Here is a 20904-nt window from a genome sequence, read left to right as displayed (position 1 = left end):
TGTAGACAGAAAAAGCATAAAACCTTAAGAAAAGAATTGGCGCTTGCTGTTGTCTGTATAAGCCCCATAATGAACGAGATAACCATAAGGATGAGGCCCATGAAAAAGTGGACCAAGAGAACCACATTCTGCAAGCAAAGTGAAATATAAGCACACACAAAAGTATATGCTCTGGAAGTTAAAGTAACCTGTTACGAATGAAAGTTCCTACCTGTGCCACGGTATGGTCAGAAAAGAAAAACGTAAGGCAATACGTCAGTGATGCAATTGATAATCCATACTCCAAAAACATGATGACTGTTGACAAGACACAGCCCCTTCCAATAAATTGATCCAACCCTACAGAAAGTTTTATGAAAAATGAAAAATAAAATGAGTGTTGAGCATAAAAATAATGTAAAGATAGTGATTGCATGAAAAACAGTAGTCATTAATCAAGAAATGGGGAAGGCGAGAGGAAATGGAGCACCAGAGGGGAAGGACCGCTACCTTTATTCTGTTATTCTGTTTTATCTAAGAGAAAACAGGAAATCTGGTGGCTAAAGTAAAATAAAAAGAATAGGCTACAAACTTCCTCTGTAATGTTCTAACTCAGCACCAAGATTTGCTTAAGTAATATGGTGGGCCCCAAGCAACCCCCCCCCAACAAAAAAAAAAAGCCCCACCATTGAAAAACACACGCATGAAGACTGAGGAGAGATGCAAATTATTGCGCCATTGAAAGGATGAATTGCAATTACTATGCAAAATAGGGGTTCATGATGCTGTAGAATTGAGCTGGTTGAAGAAGAATTGCCCATTGTCGAGCTCAATAATTGCCCATCTATCATGTATTATTGTAAATATTTATGACTTTAACGTTCTTTCAATTACGGTTATACTGTAGGACCAAGATAAATTAATAGTAGGGCTGGAGTTTGTTTTTGAGTAGGGTTTTCATGGGCAATACAAAAAGGGCCATAATTCTCACGTTCTGACAGTATGGCAGATTATTGACGATTGACAGTTTAGAGCGGTGTTTGATTTCCTTTCATCTCTCATTTTTTTTGTTTATTTCTCATTAGTTCTACTTGCCCTTTAAATTATTCTTCTCTCCCTAGTCTGATTGTGACCAAAGTTAAACGCAAATAATTCTGAATTCATCACAAAGATAAAATATAGAAAATAAAGTTAAGGACATACCAAAGATGTAAAAAAGAATTATTGCAAAAGATGAAGGAAATAAGAAGCTGACAAAGTCCCATATAAATGTAGAAGCCCAATACGAAAGTACGGAAACCTGCGCAAGGATACATTGTCATAAAACAAATTCCTTAATAGTACTAACGAAACAAATAGAAGGAGCCAGTATTTATTTTTTCAAGAAAAAAAACATACACCACTAATTAGTTGTTGGTGTTTGGCTTTTACTTCACGCTCCTGCATTAAGTGCATAGAAATTATTTTTCCAAGAAACAAGTAGAGGACAATTACAGTTCAAAAGCTATACGGAAGAAGTTAATATATTCTTAAGGCAGTTCTCACTAATGAAATTATATAGGCAAGGTTTCCATATCGGATTATAAATAAAAATGCTTAGAAATTATGGACCAATACTGCATATCCCACGAGAGTGGCAGGCCAAAAATCACATTTCATTATAATTTTCCTTACCAGGAGATCTTGTTAGTTGATTAGCATTCAATACAAACAGAAATATATGCAAGCTTTACTCTTCTATTTATTTATTTGATTCAGAAAATAAATGGAACAGAAATTATCAAAATAACCTACCTTGCCTTGCATTAAGCACTGCAGAGGTCTCGGAACTTGATATCAAAACAACCAGATATAAGTGCATGCGAGCCATGCTCATACATGTCTTATAATCTCTCCATTTATTATTACTATTGTTGTTGTTGTTGTAATTGTAATACTATTAATAGTATTTTTTTTATAACTAGTAGTAATCTAGCATCAAATAAAAGACATACTAGAACATGGTTGTCTATATACACACCTGGAATCTTGCTGAGAAAGTAAAGAGTATATGGATGCTATGGTACCATTAATTATAACATAGCAGCAATTTTTCATTTTTAAACAAACATCAAATAATAAATATTACCCTTTTTCTAAATTCATGAGATCAGTAAACTTCAAATGAAAATATATGATGCAGGGAGAAAGAAAGGTTATAGAAAATACCTTGACAACAGCAACAGCAAATGAGGCAGGAATGAAAGAGAAGGCAATGTTAACAATAACTGCAGCAGAAAACGCATCAAGATCCTACAAATTGGAAATGAAAATACATGACTCTCTTTGTATCAATACAGTTTAAAAAGATTTTCTTACATCCCCCGCTTTCCCACAGAAAGAATGGAGGGAGAGAGAGAGAGAGACCAACTACATCATGATGTTGAGATCTTGCCTTTGGTAGGGCTGATAGTGTTCACATGACTAGAACTATATATGACAAACTCAATCAAGACTGCTTCAAGGCAAATTCTACTTTGGCCATTGTGTAATGCACAGCAACTAATAAGAATGGATGTCAAAAACTTTCAACACCAAAGCCCATACTGTGTTCTTGCATTGAACAGAGGAAGTTATCAAAAAATAAGGTGGAAAAAAATTATTGTTGTAGCAGTCAAACGCCATGTACTCTATGATCAGAGAAGCTCAATGGCTTGTGACGTCATCACATTCTAATGCTTTTCCCAGAAGGATGCCTGCGATGTAATCCTACAGGTAAGCTAACAACTAGGCTGTATTACTAAGGGCACAATCCATTTAGAACTTTTACAATATTCCATGGTATCCAAAGATAATAGTCCTTTCAAATAAATCAAGAAATGACGGGAATGCATTAATCAAAATTCCAAAAGAGTAAAAATAATGAATAAATGGGAAATAAACATTATGAGAAGTACCTAACTAAGGTTTACAACCAAAAGCAGAAAATCATGGACATTTGAGAGATTTGATTCCTAATCCAGCTAAGGAAAAGCCTCAAGCATTTTCATGGTAAGAAAGAACTAAATCATCTTGTCAATAATGTCAACAAATATATACTTATGAGGGTTTAAGGCATCATTCTTGTGGCAAGATGTAAGTTCATTGCAAGACCTGTTAAGTGGTTGAACTTTAAGGACTACCGATATTAAAATAAAATGGGTAGCATACATGACGTTGCAGGCGCTGGCTTTCTGTCATTGGCAGAGGATGGTTCCGCGTTTGAATAGTCATATTATTTTTATGAGTAGCAAGCCTAAGGATCGCAGCATTCATCAGATTGATAAAGGTTGGAGCAGCATGCTGACAAGAACTGTTGTGTAGTACAGAGTATCCTAGACTTCCATCCTCATTCTGATCATCCATCACAATTGCCCCATACCTGCACATCAGAACGAATTAAACTCAAGTAAATTTCCAGTAAGTAGTGGTTTTCAGAATGATTTATTCTGTTGTTACTTTTTCAGGTTGCTGATGGCTCAAATTTGGGTGAAAAGCGAAATATGGTTAAAAAAAGGGGAACTTTTCTGGTAGATATACTCAAAAGCTTTTGTAGTATTATCTTCATTTGTTTCACCTACTGTGTGACAATTTTGGGATAATCAAGTTGCTCAAAAAGACATTCCACCTTGATGAACATAATTTACTGACAATGTGGAGGACTGCATCAAGTTGACATAGGACAAGTTACCCATGTATTTTGAGGCAGCCCAACCAATGGGGAACAAAGACCATTCTTTTGGGAATCAACATAATTTTCTTTCTCCTTTTTTTTTTTTTTTTTTTGTGGGTCCAAGACTCAACAAGCATCACAAGTCTCAAGGAAACTTGCGACCCTCATCTGATTATATATTTCCTACATTGACGAGTCTAGGATAACTACTATAAATAAGGGCATACTTTATGCTTAGCCTTCAAGGTAGAATGTTATCCATCAAATTTTTTTTTTTTTGTAAGTAGAATGTTATCCATCATTCAGTTGTCAGTATAATCTCTGTGGTTTGTATCCATTATAACTTGTGGGTTCAGGGTTTCCTAGTGGAATCTATGGCTCCTAGTGAATCAAGTGTATTCCCCGGTTGTACAATGTGTTACGGGCCTTTCTTTCCATCACTTCCGACTTGTGTCTAACACCCCTCGACGTGATGAAAACTTGCTTCTATGCCAATCACTTGGCTGAAGAATATGAGGCAAGCAGAGCCATGTGCAGCATGCTAAGAATGGCTTGGTGCGAGGTATGATGGCTCAAGCCATGTTCACCTTGTAGATTCAAGGTTTAGAATCGGCTTCTAAGGCCCTAGTAGATTCTAATGCATTCATTAGTTATCAAAGTTAGCTACAACCTGCAACCCTTGCCATGGCTTCTGTCTGGCCACAGAAGTGTACATATCCGTGCTATACTCACCAAATTCTTTCCATGACCATGTTAATTGGGACTTTTTGTGTTATTTACTTGGGAGGTTCGATTTTGGGAATAGATGGATTACATGGATTAGGCATTGTATATCTACGGCTCCATTCTCGATTTTGGTAAATGGAGTACCGGAATGATTTTTTAACAGCTCTAGGGGCCTCCTGCAAGGGGACCCACTCTCCCATTTGCTATTCGTGGTTGTTATGGAAGCACTGAGTTGAATGTTGCATGCGGCGTTGAATGGAGGTTTTCTTGCTGGATTTTCAGTGGGTGGGGTTTCCATATCTTATCTTCTATTTGCTTATGACAGACTTTTGTTTTGCAAGCCGAACATTGATAATTTGCAGTATTTGACGGTTGTACTACTTTGTTTCAAAGCGGTGTCAGGCTTGAAGGTAAACCTATCAAAGTTTGAAATGGTTCCCATGGGTAGTGTACATAATGTACAAGTTTTGGCGAACATTTTGGTTGCAAGGTTGCCTCGATACCTTTGAAATATCTGGACCTCCCGTTGGGAGCTGCTTTCAAGACAAAAACCATTTGGGATGATGTTTTAGAAAGGATTGAAAGAAGATTGGCTGGGTGGAAACGGATATATTTGTCCAAAGGTGGTTGTTTGACTATTATCAAGAGCACTCTTTCTAATCTCCCTACTTATTTCTTCTCTCTTTTCCCATTACCTCCAAGTGTGGCTTCTTGTATGGAGAAAATATTTCGCAACATTCTATTGGGAGGTATGGGGGGAAGAAATGAAGTTCCATCTTGCGAGTTGGGATAAAGTTTGCTTACCCATTCAATGTGGTGGGTTGGGGGGTGTAACATGAGTGCTTAAAATAAAGCATTATTGGGGAAATGGTTATAGAGATACCATAAGGAAGAGGAGGGTTTATGGCGAGAAGTCATAGATGCTAAATATGGGAGTATGAGGGGTGGTTGGTGTTCTAAGGAAGTTAGAGGAACACATGGGGTGGCCTTGTGGAAAAATATTAGAGCGAGATGGGGTAGATTCTCCAAGTACTTTAGATTAGCAATTGGAAGAGGTGATAGAGTTTACTTTTGGCACGATGCTTGGTGTGGTGAACAGGTCCTAAAGCAGGTGTTTCCCACGCTTTATCAGATTTCCAGCGACAAAGAGGCTGTCGTGGCTGACTTAGGCTGTGTTTGGATATTGAGCTGAGTTGAATTCTTTATGAATAGTAATAAGTTGTGATGGTAGAGTGAGTTTTGTGAGGTCCACCTAAGATGAGTTTAAATGTGTTCGGATGTTAAGATGAGTTTAAATATATTTATGAGAAGTTGAAAAAGGTTGTGGGTCCCACGTGTAAAAAAGTGTTGAATTGAAAAAGGTTGCGGGTCCCACATGTAAAGAGGTTTTGAGTTGAGATGAGTTTAGTAATTTGAGAGTTGCGTACTTGAATGTTAAACTTAGCTTAAAATTAGACTGAATTGAATTGAACTCAGATGAGTTTAACAACCAAACAGGGCCTTAGTGGTAATTTCTAATGGTGTTGTCAATTGGGATGTAAGCTTCTCGAGAGCTGTTCATGATTGGGAGCTGTATATGCTTGCTGAATTTTTTGACTCATTATATGCAATAGCGATGGGCAGTGAGATGGAGGATAATATGATCTGGATTTTGAATGGCAATAACAAATTTTCGGTGCGCTCTTTCTACAAGACCCTCTTGGGAGTTTCTAATGATCATAACTTTGCTTGGAAGGCCATCAGCACTGTAAAGTACCGTCTAAGATCGCTTTCTTTGTATGGACTGCATCTCTTGGGCAGATCCTCATGTCGGATAATTTGAGAAAACGTGTTCTTATCATAGTAGATCGGTGCTGCTTGTGCGAGACTGATGGGGAATCAGTGGATCATCTTATGTTACATTGTGAGGTGGCAAGGTGTTTATGGAATGAGATCCTTAATAGGACAGAGGTGGCTTGGGCTATGCCCAGAACAATTAGAGATAGTCTGGGGTGCTGGAGAGGAATTAGGGGGAATTCATGTATAGCTGCTGTGTGGAGCATGATTCTTTATTGCATTATGTGGTGCTTGTGGCTAGAGAGAAATATGCGGTGCTTTGAAGACATGGAGAGTTCTTTGGAGGAGCTGAACCGATTCAATACTTTATTTTCTTGGGCTTCGGCCATTATTTGTAATACGGATAATTTCAATGACCTGCTTGTATCTCTCACTAGTACCTAGATGTAATTAGGTTTCATGATCTGTTTGTATGCTCCTGGAGTACTCTGTTTCTATTCTTATTTCAATAAAACTTACTTTTACCTATCAAAAAAAAAAAAAATAAGTCATACAACTTAAACATTGATTAAAAACAAAAAAGTCACACAACGTCATCCAAGTAACTGACAGACAAAAACAATGAAAATAAGATATATGGGTTAACATACCTTGACTGGTAGGATTCATTAAAGCTAGACATCAAAAATTCACTCATTGAAAGTAGAACTGGACCCAGAGTAGGCCCTGCAGCCTCAATTGCATCGGCTAATGCTTTTTCTGAATCCGGGAATTTATATGCACTCGGTTTGAAGCTTTGAATCCACCCCCATCAATATACCCAGCAATCTACAGTATTTTATAGAGAATTACTACAATACATGCCATCAAAAAGTGCTTTTTTTAATCTCCACTACTTGGATGATTATAGCAGCATGTGACATCAAAAGGAAAAAGATGGAATATCAACATGAATTAATATGACTATCAAACCTCCTTTGCAATAGGCCGGGATAGATCAAAGGGAATTGGACCACCACCACCACCACCACGTAAGAGAGGATTGAATTGTGAAGTTGTAAAAGTCAGAGACAGCTGATCAGGATGTGGCTTGAGCTTGAGAAAAAGAAGTCCAAAAAACAAAAAGACCACAGGAATTACAAGTTGGAAAACAATTGTTTTGTGGTCTCTCCGAGCAGATATCATCCTTTTTATGAATAATGCTCTGGAATGTTGCCAAAATGTTGACCTTGAAATGAAGCAACAGCTACAGCACTGCATACTTAAAAAGTTTATGAAACTCAAAACGGTAGCAAATATTAAGCCACAAGCTCTCCCCACTATGGTTGATATGACCCCAAGAATATATTTGTAATTTCCAAGAAGTTTGGAGTCCAAAATTTTTTTGGGAACACGATCATGCAAAGCTTGAGAAACCACAGCATCAGGTAAAGGAAAGTCCTCATTGCGCTCAATGCATTCGGCTTCTTCACAATCACCTCCAGCAACTCTCAGGAATACCTCCTCCAAAGTTGTTACAGAAATACCATAACTTTCGATGCCGAGATAGTCTTTGCCCTCACACCCACTTGTTTCAGAGTTAGAAAATGATCTTCTCGTGCAACTCTCAATTTCCCTAAACATATTTTCAAAGGAAGAGGAAGATGCCAAAGGAAGCTTGAAGGAAATCTCAGTTCCAACCTGAAGGTGGGGGAAATCAGCATTAGCAACACCAGGAATGGAGTCTGCATACTGACACACCCAATGGAAGCACGCATATGTAACAAAAATTTATAAGTGGACACTAAGCAAGATTAACCCAATTACCCACCCTCCATTATCACCCAAGCCAAGGGCCAGGGTCATTTTTTATCATAACATTAATTCATGTATAATGAAAAAATAAAGTATAAAACAAAGAGGATATCTGCTAAACTTCAATTAGCCAAACATTGAAGTAAAGGGTTTCACAGGTCACTGGAAAAAAAGATATATCAGGCCATTGAAGTAAAGGGTTTCAACTTAGCAAAAATAGTAGTTACACATGATAGTAGTTGAGATGATGTGCATATTAAAAGATAAATACTTTATATGCAAGATTTTTATTTATGAGCAAAATAAATGAGTTATAAAGCAAGCAATACCTCACTCACACAGGTTGCTGATGGAACATGACGGTACACAATATCAGAGGCTACAGAGGCAGTAGGTGCGGACTGAAAGGAATAGAACAATAAAGCCATCAGATGCCACATTGGTGCTTGGAAAATTACAATGAAACAACAATTCCGTGGAATGAAGAGAAAAATAAATGAAAATAGGAGCACACCTTTGCTAGTGTTAGAGTATAACCAACCCCATACTGGTGCTTCAAGAAAAGGGAGCTGTTGGAAAAATGAGCATCCAAGGCAAGGTATTTTAGAGATACTTAACACTTCTCATAAAACTAGAAACAGTACAACCTACATTTCATATATGTTTCGATTAGTCACAACATTTATATCCCAAAAATGGAGGCCAACTTCAGGGCTGAAGTTTAACACACCACTTTGGTCATCCTCAAGGGATATCCTCAATGACCATATACAAGAGGAATAGTAAGATGGGGGTAAGTGGAAGAGACTAGGGCCATGTTTGGATACAAAAACACTCTCAAAATATAATAAACAATTCAAGTTTTTCAAATCCCAAAACAACAATAATATTAAAAAATAATATTCTAGCAATATTTTATTCAACTCGTCTAAAACCATTTCATCTTATCTCACTATCCAAACGAGCCCTAGAGCTTCTTTTTTCACCTCTTTAAAGAATTATTATATTGAAAATAGTTGGGAACAAAGCAATAATGAAAATAGGAAAAGACCTTTTTCATAAGTTATAATGTATCCAAACCCACTTCTTCAGAACAATAACTTTTTAGTTCTCCATATTTGTTAAACATTTCGACCCATCGTCTTCTAGATCCAAAGCATATTCCAAGTATGTTTTTCCTTTTAAATCACTAAAATGAAAAACCTTTTTTAACAAGTAATTGAAATTTTTATTAGAAAACACAAAGGGAAGCTACTAGTACATAGGAGTAGACGAGAAATGCTAAATATTTACTAAATATTTCAATACCTCTTAAGATATTGGCGTCGATAGCTTTTCAAAGGTATAAAAAAGACTTCCATTCTAATGGTTTGTTTTATCTTCCACAATTTACAAGCCACAATAGAAGAGATAGACCAAGTTTTTCTTGTCATAAATCTTGGGATTTGATGAAATCAACCCTAGTTCATCATCTAAAAGAAGTTGGAAAAGTCATTTTTTTCATCTACTTTAATACATGGTCCAAAAGAAGTTGGGAAAACAGGTCTGAAGAGACAAAACAAATGATTAACAACTACGACCGAGTTGAGACTCCAGATCAGCAGCAGCATAGGGAACACCAGGAAAACAAGAACAAGTTTCTCAGAAAGATGTGGAAGTAAAATTTTATACTTTAGATATTTCAAAGAGCTCCAATTAAAAAAACATATATTTCAAAGAGTTCATGTGCTGTTGAGTGTCCTGTATACTTTATGAGTTTTATGATAATGTAAGCATTTATAGTTTCCTTGGTTCCTCTCATGTACGGAACTAAGGCCTCGTTTGGTTATGCAGTTCAGATGAGATATTTTGAATAGTAGTAAGATTTTTGAGTTAAGATGAGATGAGATGGTTTGTAAAAAAGTGTATTTGGATAGTGAGATAAGATGAGATAGTTTTTACTTTTTGGAATTTGATAAAGGGGTGGATCCCAACAATGATTGAAAATCATTTAATAATTATTGGGTAATAGTTATGAATATATTAATAAAAAGTAATATTTATGAGTAATTAAAAAATCTCCCATAAATAAATTTAAATCACAAAATATATATGTTTTTGTTATGGGCCGAAATTACTTATATTCCCAAAAATTAAAATTTCTTTGTTAAAAGATATTATTCTAATTATGACCTATTTATTTTTCTATATATAGGAAATTCGAAATTTTTTATTCTAATTATAATTAGAATAATTTTGATTATTGTAAAAGTTAATTATATGTATTAAAAGTGGGGTAGATATTTTTGGGAAATGGCAAGTGGTGTGCACATTCCGTCCCAGCACATTCCGTCCCAAAAATATATGTATTAAGAGGAGGACTGCGGGTCACTGAAGAAGACAGTGCTTTTGCACTGTTCACTCACTTTTTACTGTGTATTGTCAGACAGTAATTGCATTTGTTGAAAACAGGTTGAGATGAGATATAATTGTGTATTTCGTCGATGGGCATCCAAACCGGGCATGCCACCCTCTTATCTTGCCCTTTACTGCTTAATTTAGCAGTAAGAAAAATAAAAAGAACTTATTTCCTTTAGAAAAATAAAAAGAACTTATTTCCTTTCTGAGAGGATATACCTTCCACAGCATCTCAAAGAACCATTAGCCATGATAGCTATCCGATCTCCTAGTTCATCAGCTTCGTCCATCGAGTGTGTTGTCAGTAATATTATCCTGCCCTTCTTTATTTTTTTTATCAACTGCCATGTCAAGCGCATTGAGTATGGATCCATTCCACTGGTAGGTTCATCAAGAATAATGACCTGTAGTAATAATAAAATGAACAATTACAATCAACACAAGGGAAATCAACAAAATGTATAACCAGATTGTTTGCCACCTTGCTATCTCCAATCAGTGCGATTCCAAGAGACAATTTCCTCTTCATGCCACCAGAAAGAGCCTTAACAGCAGTGTTGGTTTTATCAGCCAAACCCACCTGGCCATAATGATAGCGGTAAATGAACCATTCTGGCTTAATCTCAAAGCGTAGTGGGAAAAAGAAGGATGATCTCAAATGTATCATTCCTTAGCGACTAACATATAGTTGAGAATATAGTTGAGATTGAGAAAACCAGACCAACACAAGCATACAAGACTCCAGTAATGCAAAAGGGAACTCACTTCATCAATCATATCCGAAACAACTCTCTCCAAAAATTCTTCCTTCACACCCTTCAATATGGCAAAAATTTCCAAATGCTCTCTCACCTGGATAAAGTAATTAATCAGGTCAAAACTAAAATCCAGCATACATAGGTATCGAGCAATTGAAGTTACAGATAAATATGGCATCAGATGGAAGAAAATGCTTTTTTTAATCAGTCAGATGGAAGAAAATGCATTCAATAAATACCAGATATCAAAAGCTAAAAAGAGAATGAAAATAATGTTCAATTTAGCATCCTGGAAGTTATTATTTGCAAGAAAATCAGCATAGAATATTATTTTTTTTATAGGTAAAAATCCTTTGGCAAGCATAGAATATTATAGACATGTAGATTCCGGATTGATTAATCAGTTTCATACTTATTTGTTGAGTTAGATCTACATGACTTTTTTTTTTTTTCATAGAAAAAGATTATAAAAGGACAGGGGCAAACCAATATAACGGCACAAAACTAACATTAACCAAAAGAAGAAAACAAAGTGGGTTATGAAAATGAAAAATGAAAAAACAACCGGAACCATTAAGCACCAACACACCGTAACATGCCTCAAACCTCCAGTTGTAACACAGTAAGACAAGCTAACAAGAATCAGATCACAGCATAAATTTCCTTTTTTAATAAGTATCATAGTATAAATTTCTATAAAGGCTATAAGGATCTGAACCCTGGTATACCAGGTTACCTAGAGCAGGTCAAGTGTGCCAGACTTGATCAAACTCTCAATCAAGCTAATAAGCACTTCTATGGAGCCCCACAGGATCTCAACTAAGAGATCTTCCATAAGCGAAGTTGAAGAAAGAAACCAAAATAACCACAACCAAGGTGATGATCGGGCCGAGGGCTGCCTCACTCTCCTTTCCCTAATATGAACCTCGAGTCATCAAAGCCCTGACTCAGCCTTGCCTAGTCACCCTACATGACTGGCAGTTCAAAAGGCTGGACTCTCGTCGTAATTTGGCAACCTAAGGGGCAGAAACTTTTTTATTCTAAAGGCAAACACTCGGCCCAGCAGGCAAACATGCTGGGCCCCATTGACACAAGCATCCATAACTACCGTTCAAATAGTTTTTTTTACAAGTTTAAAAAAAGGAAATTTATTGTTAGCATCTTAAGACTTTATCTTACCAAATACAATTTTATATATCTTGCCAATACAGAAAATGGAAATTACATGAGCTTCCTACTTACGGTCAATTCTGGGAAAAGAATATCAATTTGGGGGCAAACACCCAGTCCCTTCCGTATCTCATCCTGAAAAACAAAATCAAATTGAAGATTAGGTTTTTAAAAAAAGCACAACTCCATCTCCAAAAGAATAGGGCAAAATATACCGATGAGACTAATAAGATTAAATTGACCAATGAATGTCCTAAACCACAAAATCCTAAAATTAACGAAGTGTAGGCATCACACATTTGAGCAAATGAATAACTAATAATCATGACAAGATAATTGAGCATGCCAGCAAACTATCATTGGATATTTCTGCAGCATTAATCAAACCCATGATAAATTAAAACAAAAAAAAAAAAAAAAAAACATATTTTGAACACCTGATGCTTTATATACAATCTCATGTTCAAAAATTGGCTGATTACGCCAAGTTTGACTCCTTAACAGTTAAGAGGGCCCATGTGCAACACAAACTCAATAGGTATGTGCAGAGCTGCTTGTAGATAGCATACAAATTATGTTCGATCTAGTTTCTTCTTTAAGACAACTGTGCAATCAGATCATACATGTTCATATAATCAGGTATCGATAATTTTTTGATAAGTAGGTATCCAAAAAGAATGTAAAACTGATTTAACTGGATTCACATGTTTCTTATTTAATACAATTGTGCAATCAGAACAGGGTACAGGGCATAGCAGCTTCGCAATCGTAAGAGACAAGGACACAACTATTTATATATCTGCACACAAACACACGTGTTCTCCCTTTTTTTATTATTATTATTATATTGCTATAATTTCAACCAGAAATGCTCATATATAAAAGATCCATACGTTTGCAAATAGTCGATACTTGGGTTGACATGCATGAAAAAGACGAGAACACAAAAACAATAAGAAATATTAAATATAGAAAATATCAAAAAATGCAGACACAACCATAACTGCTTACAAGCTGATTATAAGTACCCAAACAAGTAATAAAGACCACAACAATTGGTGCCATAGAACTACCCTACCTCTGATGAAAAACTTAATAGGACTTTACGAGGACGTCAGTTATTATCTCACTCGAAAGGCAAAACAATTCCAAAAGAAAGAATAATATTTATCTATTCACTACCAGAAGATATTCTGCGAGTGTAGCATAAAGAGAGGAAGGTGGACACAGATCATCTGAAAAACACATAACTCACCATGTCTGTTATGATATTCTTCCCAAAAACCGTAGCATCCCCTGAACTGGGGGGAGAAGGCCAACAAGCATCGAAATCGTTGTGCTTTTACCAGCTCCATTGTGCCCTTCAAGATTGATATCACAAATTCAACTCCAAAGTAATGATACATTGCAAGTACAATAAGAGAACTTGTTATGTGGGTAGATAAAGACAAATGCATTTAGCATGTAGCAGATTTGGAAGCAGGACTGTAAATGTTTGGCTCTTTTTTCTTTTTCGTTTTCACTTTTTAGAAGAAAAATTATTAGAAACTCCAAGGCACACAATTCATTAACATAAAGGATTTTTTTATGAGTGAGATTTTTATAAATATCAATAAAGGAATAGGCATAGTTCAAGTACACGGGACTTATACAAGAGAGATAACGCCTACCTATGAAGAAGAAATAGATACAAGAAAGTCATGAACATTGAGCCTATTAAAATCTATAGCCATTGCCCAAAGAAGTAATGTATTGTACAAAGGTCTTTTAAGTTCCTCCACCAAACGTTCCTTTATCTTAAAAGTTCCGGTCATCTCTCTCCTAAGGCAATTCTTTCCAATACCTCCCAAGCGCTAAAAGAAAAGAGTGGAGGAGCCACCTTCACTGAAGCTCCAAATGCACCACAGAAGGCAGAGAGGGATCATCTTCCAAATTACTGCAATTTGTGCAATGCCATAAAGACTCCTCGAGTTGGTAAGAAGATCAACCACTCTCCTAGGCATAACCCATACTAACCCAACTCTAATGAAAAAGTCATTTTTTATAAGTAATAAGAGATTTTATTAATGCAAGTAAATAGGTATAGCCCAAGTACACAGGAAGTATACAAGCTAGGAACTAGGAACTAGGAACTAGGAAAGGCTGAAAGGAAATCATTAAAATTATCCCCATTCAAAACAAGAACTTTCGCCCGATAAAAATCATCCCACAAGGTCCAAGCAACCTCACAAAGAAGTAGCAAGTGATCCATAGTTTCAAATTATAAAGACAAAGAAAGTATACAAAACAAACTCACCTAGAAGAGCAAGAATTTGATTTTCGTACAAGGTCAACTTCAATGAGTTAACAGCACAACAATTCCCCTTCTTTGTAGCATACACCTTATGCAGGTTCCTAATTTGGATGCATCTACAAGTAGAGAAGAAACTATAAGTGAAAAGTCGGTGGAGAAGCACCAAAATGAGCAGTACGAGAACACGGAGTTGCATACAAAAGAAAAGCAGAAAATAAGAATGTACGGGAAAGAATCAATTTGAATGTACAAGCACTAATGCATTCAAATTTTAGTACATATTTGATTACCTGCCATCAAGCTCTTGTTGCCTCATGTCCAAGCTTATTGCTTCCACAGAAGGTTCAAGAGCATCCTTCCTAGAAAAACCTACCTTTTTCTTGGAAATGTTGTCTTTAATTGTAACATTTAAACTGGAAGTGTGATGTTCAATGATACTTTTCTTTTTCCAGAAGCATCTTTGGAATATGAAGTTCCATGGATAACGCACACCATTCTCTCGGGGAAGGACCTGATCATGTGAAAAAATTAAAACAATTTCCATACATACAGTTGAAGAGCAGATATATTTTTTTTTTTTTTTTTTAAAAAGGTTAATACAAAAACATGCTTAGTGGAGCGGGGAAAACACTTTATACTCAATCAAATTCACATAATCAATTTTAAATTGTCCCAGTAATAACTGATAGCCATTGGATCACTGTATACCATGCACATTTTCCCCACATAAACATATCAAACAGTAGGATAACTACTCTTTATCACCAAAACAACTTTGAAAGGAAATATTTAAGAGCTTAAAGACAAACCTTATCCAGGTAAAGACCAATCACACAGTACAGCAGCGTGTCAAGCAACATCATCAGGAGACAGACCAAAAAATTCACTCCAGATGATGCCTATACCGATCATTTCTAGAAGAGTTAGACACATGAACTCACACAAAAGAAGGGAAAAAAAAATCAGTTAAACTCAATATCAGCAGCACTCCACCCCCCCTCCCCCCTAAAAAAAAAAAAGATGCAGAGCATACCCGCCATATGTTGCTCCAACGAAGTCCAACATGCGCACGCTCATAGTCAGCGAAGTTAATCGACCCTAGAGCAAAGGCCGTAGGAGAAAGCAAAGAAGCAAGGACCTTTAAAGTACTGAAATAAGAAATGCAAATGTATCCCATCAGATTTCTAGAATAGGGGAGTTATGCAAATGTATTCCATGATTTTCTACTTTCGGTTGTAAACTCTAGTTAGGTATTTCTCAGGTATACTCCCTGTGTACTTGGGCTTTGCCTACTTTTATGAATAAAACTTCTTAATTACCTATCAAAAAAAATTTCTAGAATAGGGGAGACAAGCATGAAGCATTACTTACATAGGGACAGCCTGGTCGTTGACAGTGTAATAAGGGAAATAGGCACCTAGAAAAGATAGAGTCCCAACTGCAACAGCTGTTTTGGCTCGTGTGAAGAATGTAGATATCAAAAATGACAGCATGATCGCACTAAGTCCAAATGAAAAGAAGTACACAAACACCACTGATTTATCGCTATACTTGAAAAGGGTGTTCATGGTGCAGGCTGTAATGATCCCAGATGAAATTGCAAACTGCAAAAAAGTTTAAACTATGGGATAATGAGAACTCCATGGCATTTCCTTTTCTTTAATTTTTGGAGAAATGAAAGAAGGATGCTCATGTTCAGAGCAAATTTACTTGTGAAAAAAATGTTCAGAGCAAATTTTAAGAACCATATAAGTTCAACCTCTAATAGAAGCTGAATTAGAAATCTATTGAAACCTGAACTAGAATATCAAATAGCAATATAATTATCCAATCCACCACTTTATGATGCTGCCACATATTGATCCAATTGGCTGGCTCATTAGAATTAAAAATAAAATTAAAAGAAAAGAAACAACCTAAATAGTGCAAATCAATCATAATCATCCATCAGCCTGATTTAAAATAAGAGAAACTTTAGTAGGCAGAGATGGAAGAGGGCTGTGCATCCCATTTTTCTGATTGAGTATGAAATATATATATATATATATGAAAAATAACTATTAAATTAAAGGAAAGGGAATAATTTATCAATCACTTTTTTAATTCTCGAAAAGGTGTGCTTTCAAATATTCGTTTCTATTTTTCTCTGCTGAGTAGGCTATATCAAATTTTTGCACCAGTAAGACTGCAAAAATTTTATTTATTTATTTTTTTTTTATGACAAGAAACCTCTCCAAGGCAGGGCCCTTCAAACCCTCTCCTGCAAAGTAAACTCCAGTCCCGTGCACCGCACTCTCGGAAGTTTTCCTACACGGAATTGGTTAAATCGTTGGTTTTTTACCAGGGGGTGTGGCCCCAAATGATTGTTTGCACCCATAAGGTGTTGAACATTGGACCTTGAAGGGAGTGATACCCCAAGACCAAGACCTTCACCACGTGGACCAACCCCTTGGGTAAGACTACAAAAATCATAAAATAAATCCCCATCAAAGCCACGACTACCACCTACACCAAAACACTGCCACTTTCAACACCAGAACAAACAACACAACCACAGAAATAGGTTTACGTAAATAATTCACCAACAAATTAGCCACAACTTCCAGTCCACTTTATTGTGCCTACTATCACCTCTACCAATTGTGTAGCTAAACAAAACATACAGCATACATGACTCATATTACTCATGTTGCTTAGACCGCATAAACTCTCCAAATCTTTTTAATCATTTTCAGCTTCTCCCTTTTTCTTTATTGTAAGTTGATTATCTCACAATGAAAGTAAACTTGATTATCATTTTCAAACATATCCAGTATTAAATTTAAAACAACCCAAAGAAAGCCCAAACCACATATAAGCTTATACTAAAAAATACTAGTCAATATTCTTGTATACTCCCAGTGTACTTTGGCTATGCCTATTCTTATTAATATAATCCTTAACTTCCAAAAAAAAATACTAGTCAATATTTTTTTTATATAGGTAAACATTAATATTATATTGAATAGGCATAGCCCAAGTACACAAGAGGGTATACAAGAGATAATACCTATTTAGGAAGAGGAGATAGAAATAAGAAAATCATGAAAATCGAGGCCGTTGAAATCTACAGTTTTGGCCCAAAAAAACATGGTTCTAATTAAAAGTAATCTAGTCTCCTCCAATGAACACTCCCTATCTTCAAACGTCCTGTCATTTCTTTCCTGCCATATGCACCAAAGAATACATAGAGGAATCATCTTCCACATAGCTGAGATATGTGGAATACCACCAAGATTCGTCCAACATGCCAGAAGTTCAACCATTGTTGCAGGCATAACCCAGGCTAGCTCTACCCATCTGAATACCTCAACCCATAGTGTTCTAGCGACCTCACAATGTAGTAGAAGATGGCCCACAATCTCACCACATTGTTTGCACATACAGCACAATCCACTACCTATCACTTGCGTTTTCGTAAATTATCCATCGTCAAGATCGTTCCCAAAGACGTTGTCCAAGCAAAGAATGCCACTCTAGAAGGTGCCTTATTTCTCCAAATTCTTCTCCATGGGAAGTGATTATTCTGCGGTTGTGTGAGGGCCCTATAGAAAGAACGAATTGAAAAAGTACCTTTTCTGGCAAGTACCCACCGCAAAGTATCAACTCCTTGAGTACTCAATCTCATGGAGTATAAGAGTCGGAAAAAATATGCAAAGTGGTTGACTTCCCAATCTTGGGCCGCCCTGGTGAAGCTCACATTCCAATGTACTAGATCACCTGCCAACTCCATTAGGACCGCCATTGAAGCTTCTTTCTCACGTGCAAGCAAGAACAATGTAGGGAATGAGTCCTTGAGGGCACTATCTCCACACCATATGTCATGCCAGAATTTAGTTCTTGAGACATCTCTCATCACAATTCTAGTGTGATGTGCAAACACACCCCACCCTCTGGAGCACCAGGAAATCATTATATTACAATTCTACTAGTCAATTGGAGCCCCTAGAAATCATTATATAAGGGCAAGAACAACTCCCTCTCAAGTAATGTGGAATCGCATTCAATACCTTCGTATACTCAAAAGGGAGTATTGCAATCTCTATCATTTAAAGTCCCAACGTCCTCGCCAAGCCATTTCGTATACACTTCTAGTTGCAATTGACATCAATACCGTTTAAAATGATCGGGGAAAAAAAACTCAAGGCACATAAGAGCTTATACATATGAGTTTATACTCTAGAAGCCCAAGGCCAAGTCACATATGGGCTATATTCTTCAAACTTCTAGAATATTGGACTCCCAAAAGGATTCCGCCAACAACTCCACCACCTGTTAGGGCATAACCCACACGATCCCAACAGTGCTAAATATCGAAGCACATAAATCCCTTGCCTACTCATAATGAAGCAAAAAATAATCAATGCTACCCCACTCTGCTTACACATATAACAGAACTCCAATAAGGCCAAGGGCCTTATCACCATAGGGAGCATTCACCACCTCATGAACCCAACTATCAAAGGTTCTTTCCATCCTCTATGCCAATTGAATCAAAGCTAAGACCATCCATCATAGACCTCACGGTGAACTGTTCAAAAAAAAAAAAATGTAAAACTACAAGATATGCTCACTAACTTGTCTTACTTGAAGAGACTGCTACATTGATTTTTTTTCAGAATAAAGGCAATTGTAAAAGTACAAGATATGTTTTTTTTTTTTTTATAAGTAAAAATATTTTATATATATATATATCAATAGGAGTAACCAAGTACACTGGACGTATACAAGAAAAACACCTACCCCATACAAGAAAGCCCATAATGACCCAAAAGCCCATAAAAACCTACCCAGAATACACCAAACCCGAATTGGAAAACTATCATTACACCTCCCCAACCCCATCCCCTAGATTCCTTAAAACTAATCCTCAACCCGAACATCACAAAGCCCTCCCTTTACCTTTCCCTCGACTTGAGCTACCTCCCTTAGCATCGTAGTTAATTGCCCATGAAAGATTCTTCAACTCCTTACTTTTCTTAAACTTAGATTTGGTTTCAAGCGCGTGGCTCGCCTCGATTGCAGTGAGTAGTGTTTTAAATTGGTCTTCATATTCTCCCTGTTCTCCATATAAAAGTCCCAGGGTTTGTAGAAACCCGTCGATATTGAACCAGCTATATCGTTGATCGAAGGAAGAGAAACAAGGGGAACGACATTATCCCCAGCCACAGTACCCGACAGCACTCCCGACTCTAAACCTTCCCCCACACAAGGCACCAATGACAAATCCTTCCCGCCAAATGACTGCTCGACATCTATATGGTTGTTGTCCCCTTCTGTTGCCCCGTTTGCATGTATCTTCCAAAATGCTCGAGACCTTGGAGGGACCCTCGTCTTCAACTACAAATGAACTCTAGACAAAAGGACCAACTTCATCTGCAACTGGTGCCTGAGACCCTACAGCTCCCTCAGAAGGCATAGTGACACTAGCATGAACAAAGATGCCAGCGTCCAATGACCCTATCGTTGACACACCCTTTGCCTGCACACTTTCCGGCACACTTGGTAGCACACTTGTACCCACGACTAGGTCCAACCCCTTATCCACTTTAATCATTAGACCTCTTACATAATCCATAACTCCCTTCAATTGGGATTTGACAGCCCCAAGACTCCCTCCAACTCTCCCAATATCACCTGAGGTCTTTTGTCTCCTACAAGTGCATTGCCCTTTCATTCTACCGCTGAGCTGATCTCAGCCTGACTACCTGCCAGTGACCTCAACACCGCTGCGTACGAAGCACCTTTAATTGAGGAAGGCCTTCCCATTGTTTTTCCATCAACAAACTCCCCGTTTCTAGTAGTGGCTTTGGATTCAGTGATGCTTAGAATGGACTGCAGAAAGTCTTTCCATCCAATGCCATTTGCGCCCTCCAGAATCACCAATAAACCTTTCCTCCTTCCATTTTGGAATTCAGAGAACTGCAGAAAACTGCCCCTTACATTAACATGATGTTGAATGCTAAAAACTTCATTACCCATTCCTTAGCTCTCTGAAGAAACCTTCATGGTAGTTAAGTTCTAAACAATCCTCAATCCCCTTAGCCACCCACGAAGCTATCGTCCCCCCTAGATACATGAACTTAGCTATCATTTTGCTACGTTCAGAAATGCAAAAGATATTTCCTCCCTCTTTCATAAGAACAAAAGTTTTTTATTCAACTTTCAACCACCTCTCTCGTTCCAACTAGGACGAAACCACATCGTGCTTCGTCATCATTGTCAAAACCCATTGCAAACCTATTCCCACTGCTCCCTATTGTTCCCGCTTCATCCTCTTA

At 37.0% G+C, this 20904-nt stretch overlaps 1 protein-coding gene across 1 annotated transcript in view; it reads right to left on the bottom strand.

The window, feature by feature from the left end:
- The window catches only part of LOC121265071 (ABC transporter A family member 1), a 48824-nt gene that overhangs the window by 20928 nt on the left and 6992 nt on the right, over positions 1 to 20904 (bottom strand). Inside the window, 22 exon segments of the mRNA XM_041168529.1 lie at positions 24 to 128; positions 212 to 339; positions 1183 to 1279; positions 1378 to 1419; positions 2188 to 2271; positions 3169 to 3379; positions 6823 to 6982; positions 6985 to 7000; positions 7145 to 7852; positions 8296 to 8367; positions 8481 to 8535; positions 10583 to 10767; positions 10845 to 10943; positions 11129 to 11215; positions 12364 to 12426; positions 13547 to 13593; positions 13596 to 13652; positions 14588 to 14700; positions 14875 to 15095; positions 15394 to 15483; positions 15618 to 15732; positions 15956 to 16188. Of these exon segments, the coding sequence (XP_041024463.1) occupies positions 24 to 128; positions 212 to 339; positions 1183 to 1279; positions 1378 to 1419; positions 2188 to 2271; positions 3169 to 3379; positions 6823 to 6982; positions 6985 to 7000; positions 7145 to 7852; positions 8296 to 8367; positions 8481 to 8535; positions 10583 to 10767; positions 10845 to 10943; positions 11129 to 11215; positions 12364 to 12426; positions 13547 to 13593; positions 13596 to 13652; positions 14588 to 14700; positions 14875 to 15095; positions 15394 to 15483; positions 15618 to 15732; positions 15956 to 16188 (2988 nt within the window).

This window comes from Juglans microcarpa x Juglans regia, chromosome 5D (assembly GCF_004785595.1).
Source record: "Juglans microcarpa x Juglans regia isolate MS1-56 chromosome 5D, Jm3101_v1.0, whole genome shotgun sequence".
NCBI classification, from domain to species: domain Eukaryota; kingdom Viridiplantae; phylum Streptophyta; class Magnoliopsida; order Fagales; family Juglandaceae; genus Juglans; species Juglans microcarpa x Juglans regia.
Note: the sequence above shows the minus strand (reverse complement) of the source record. Positions and strands in the feature narration are given on the sequence as shown.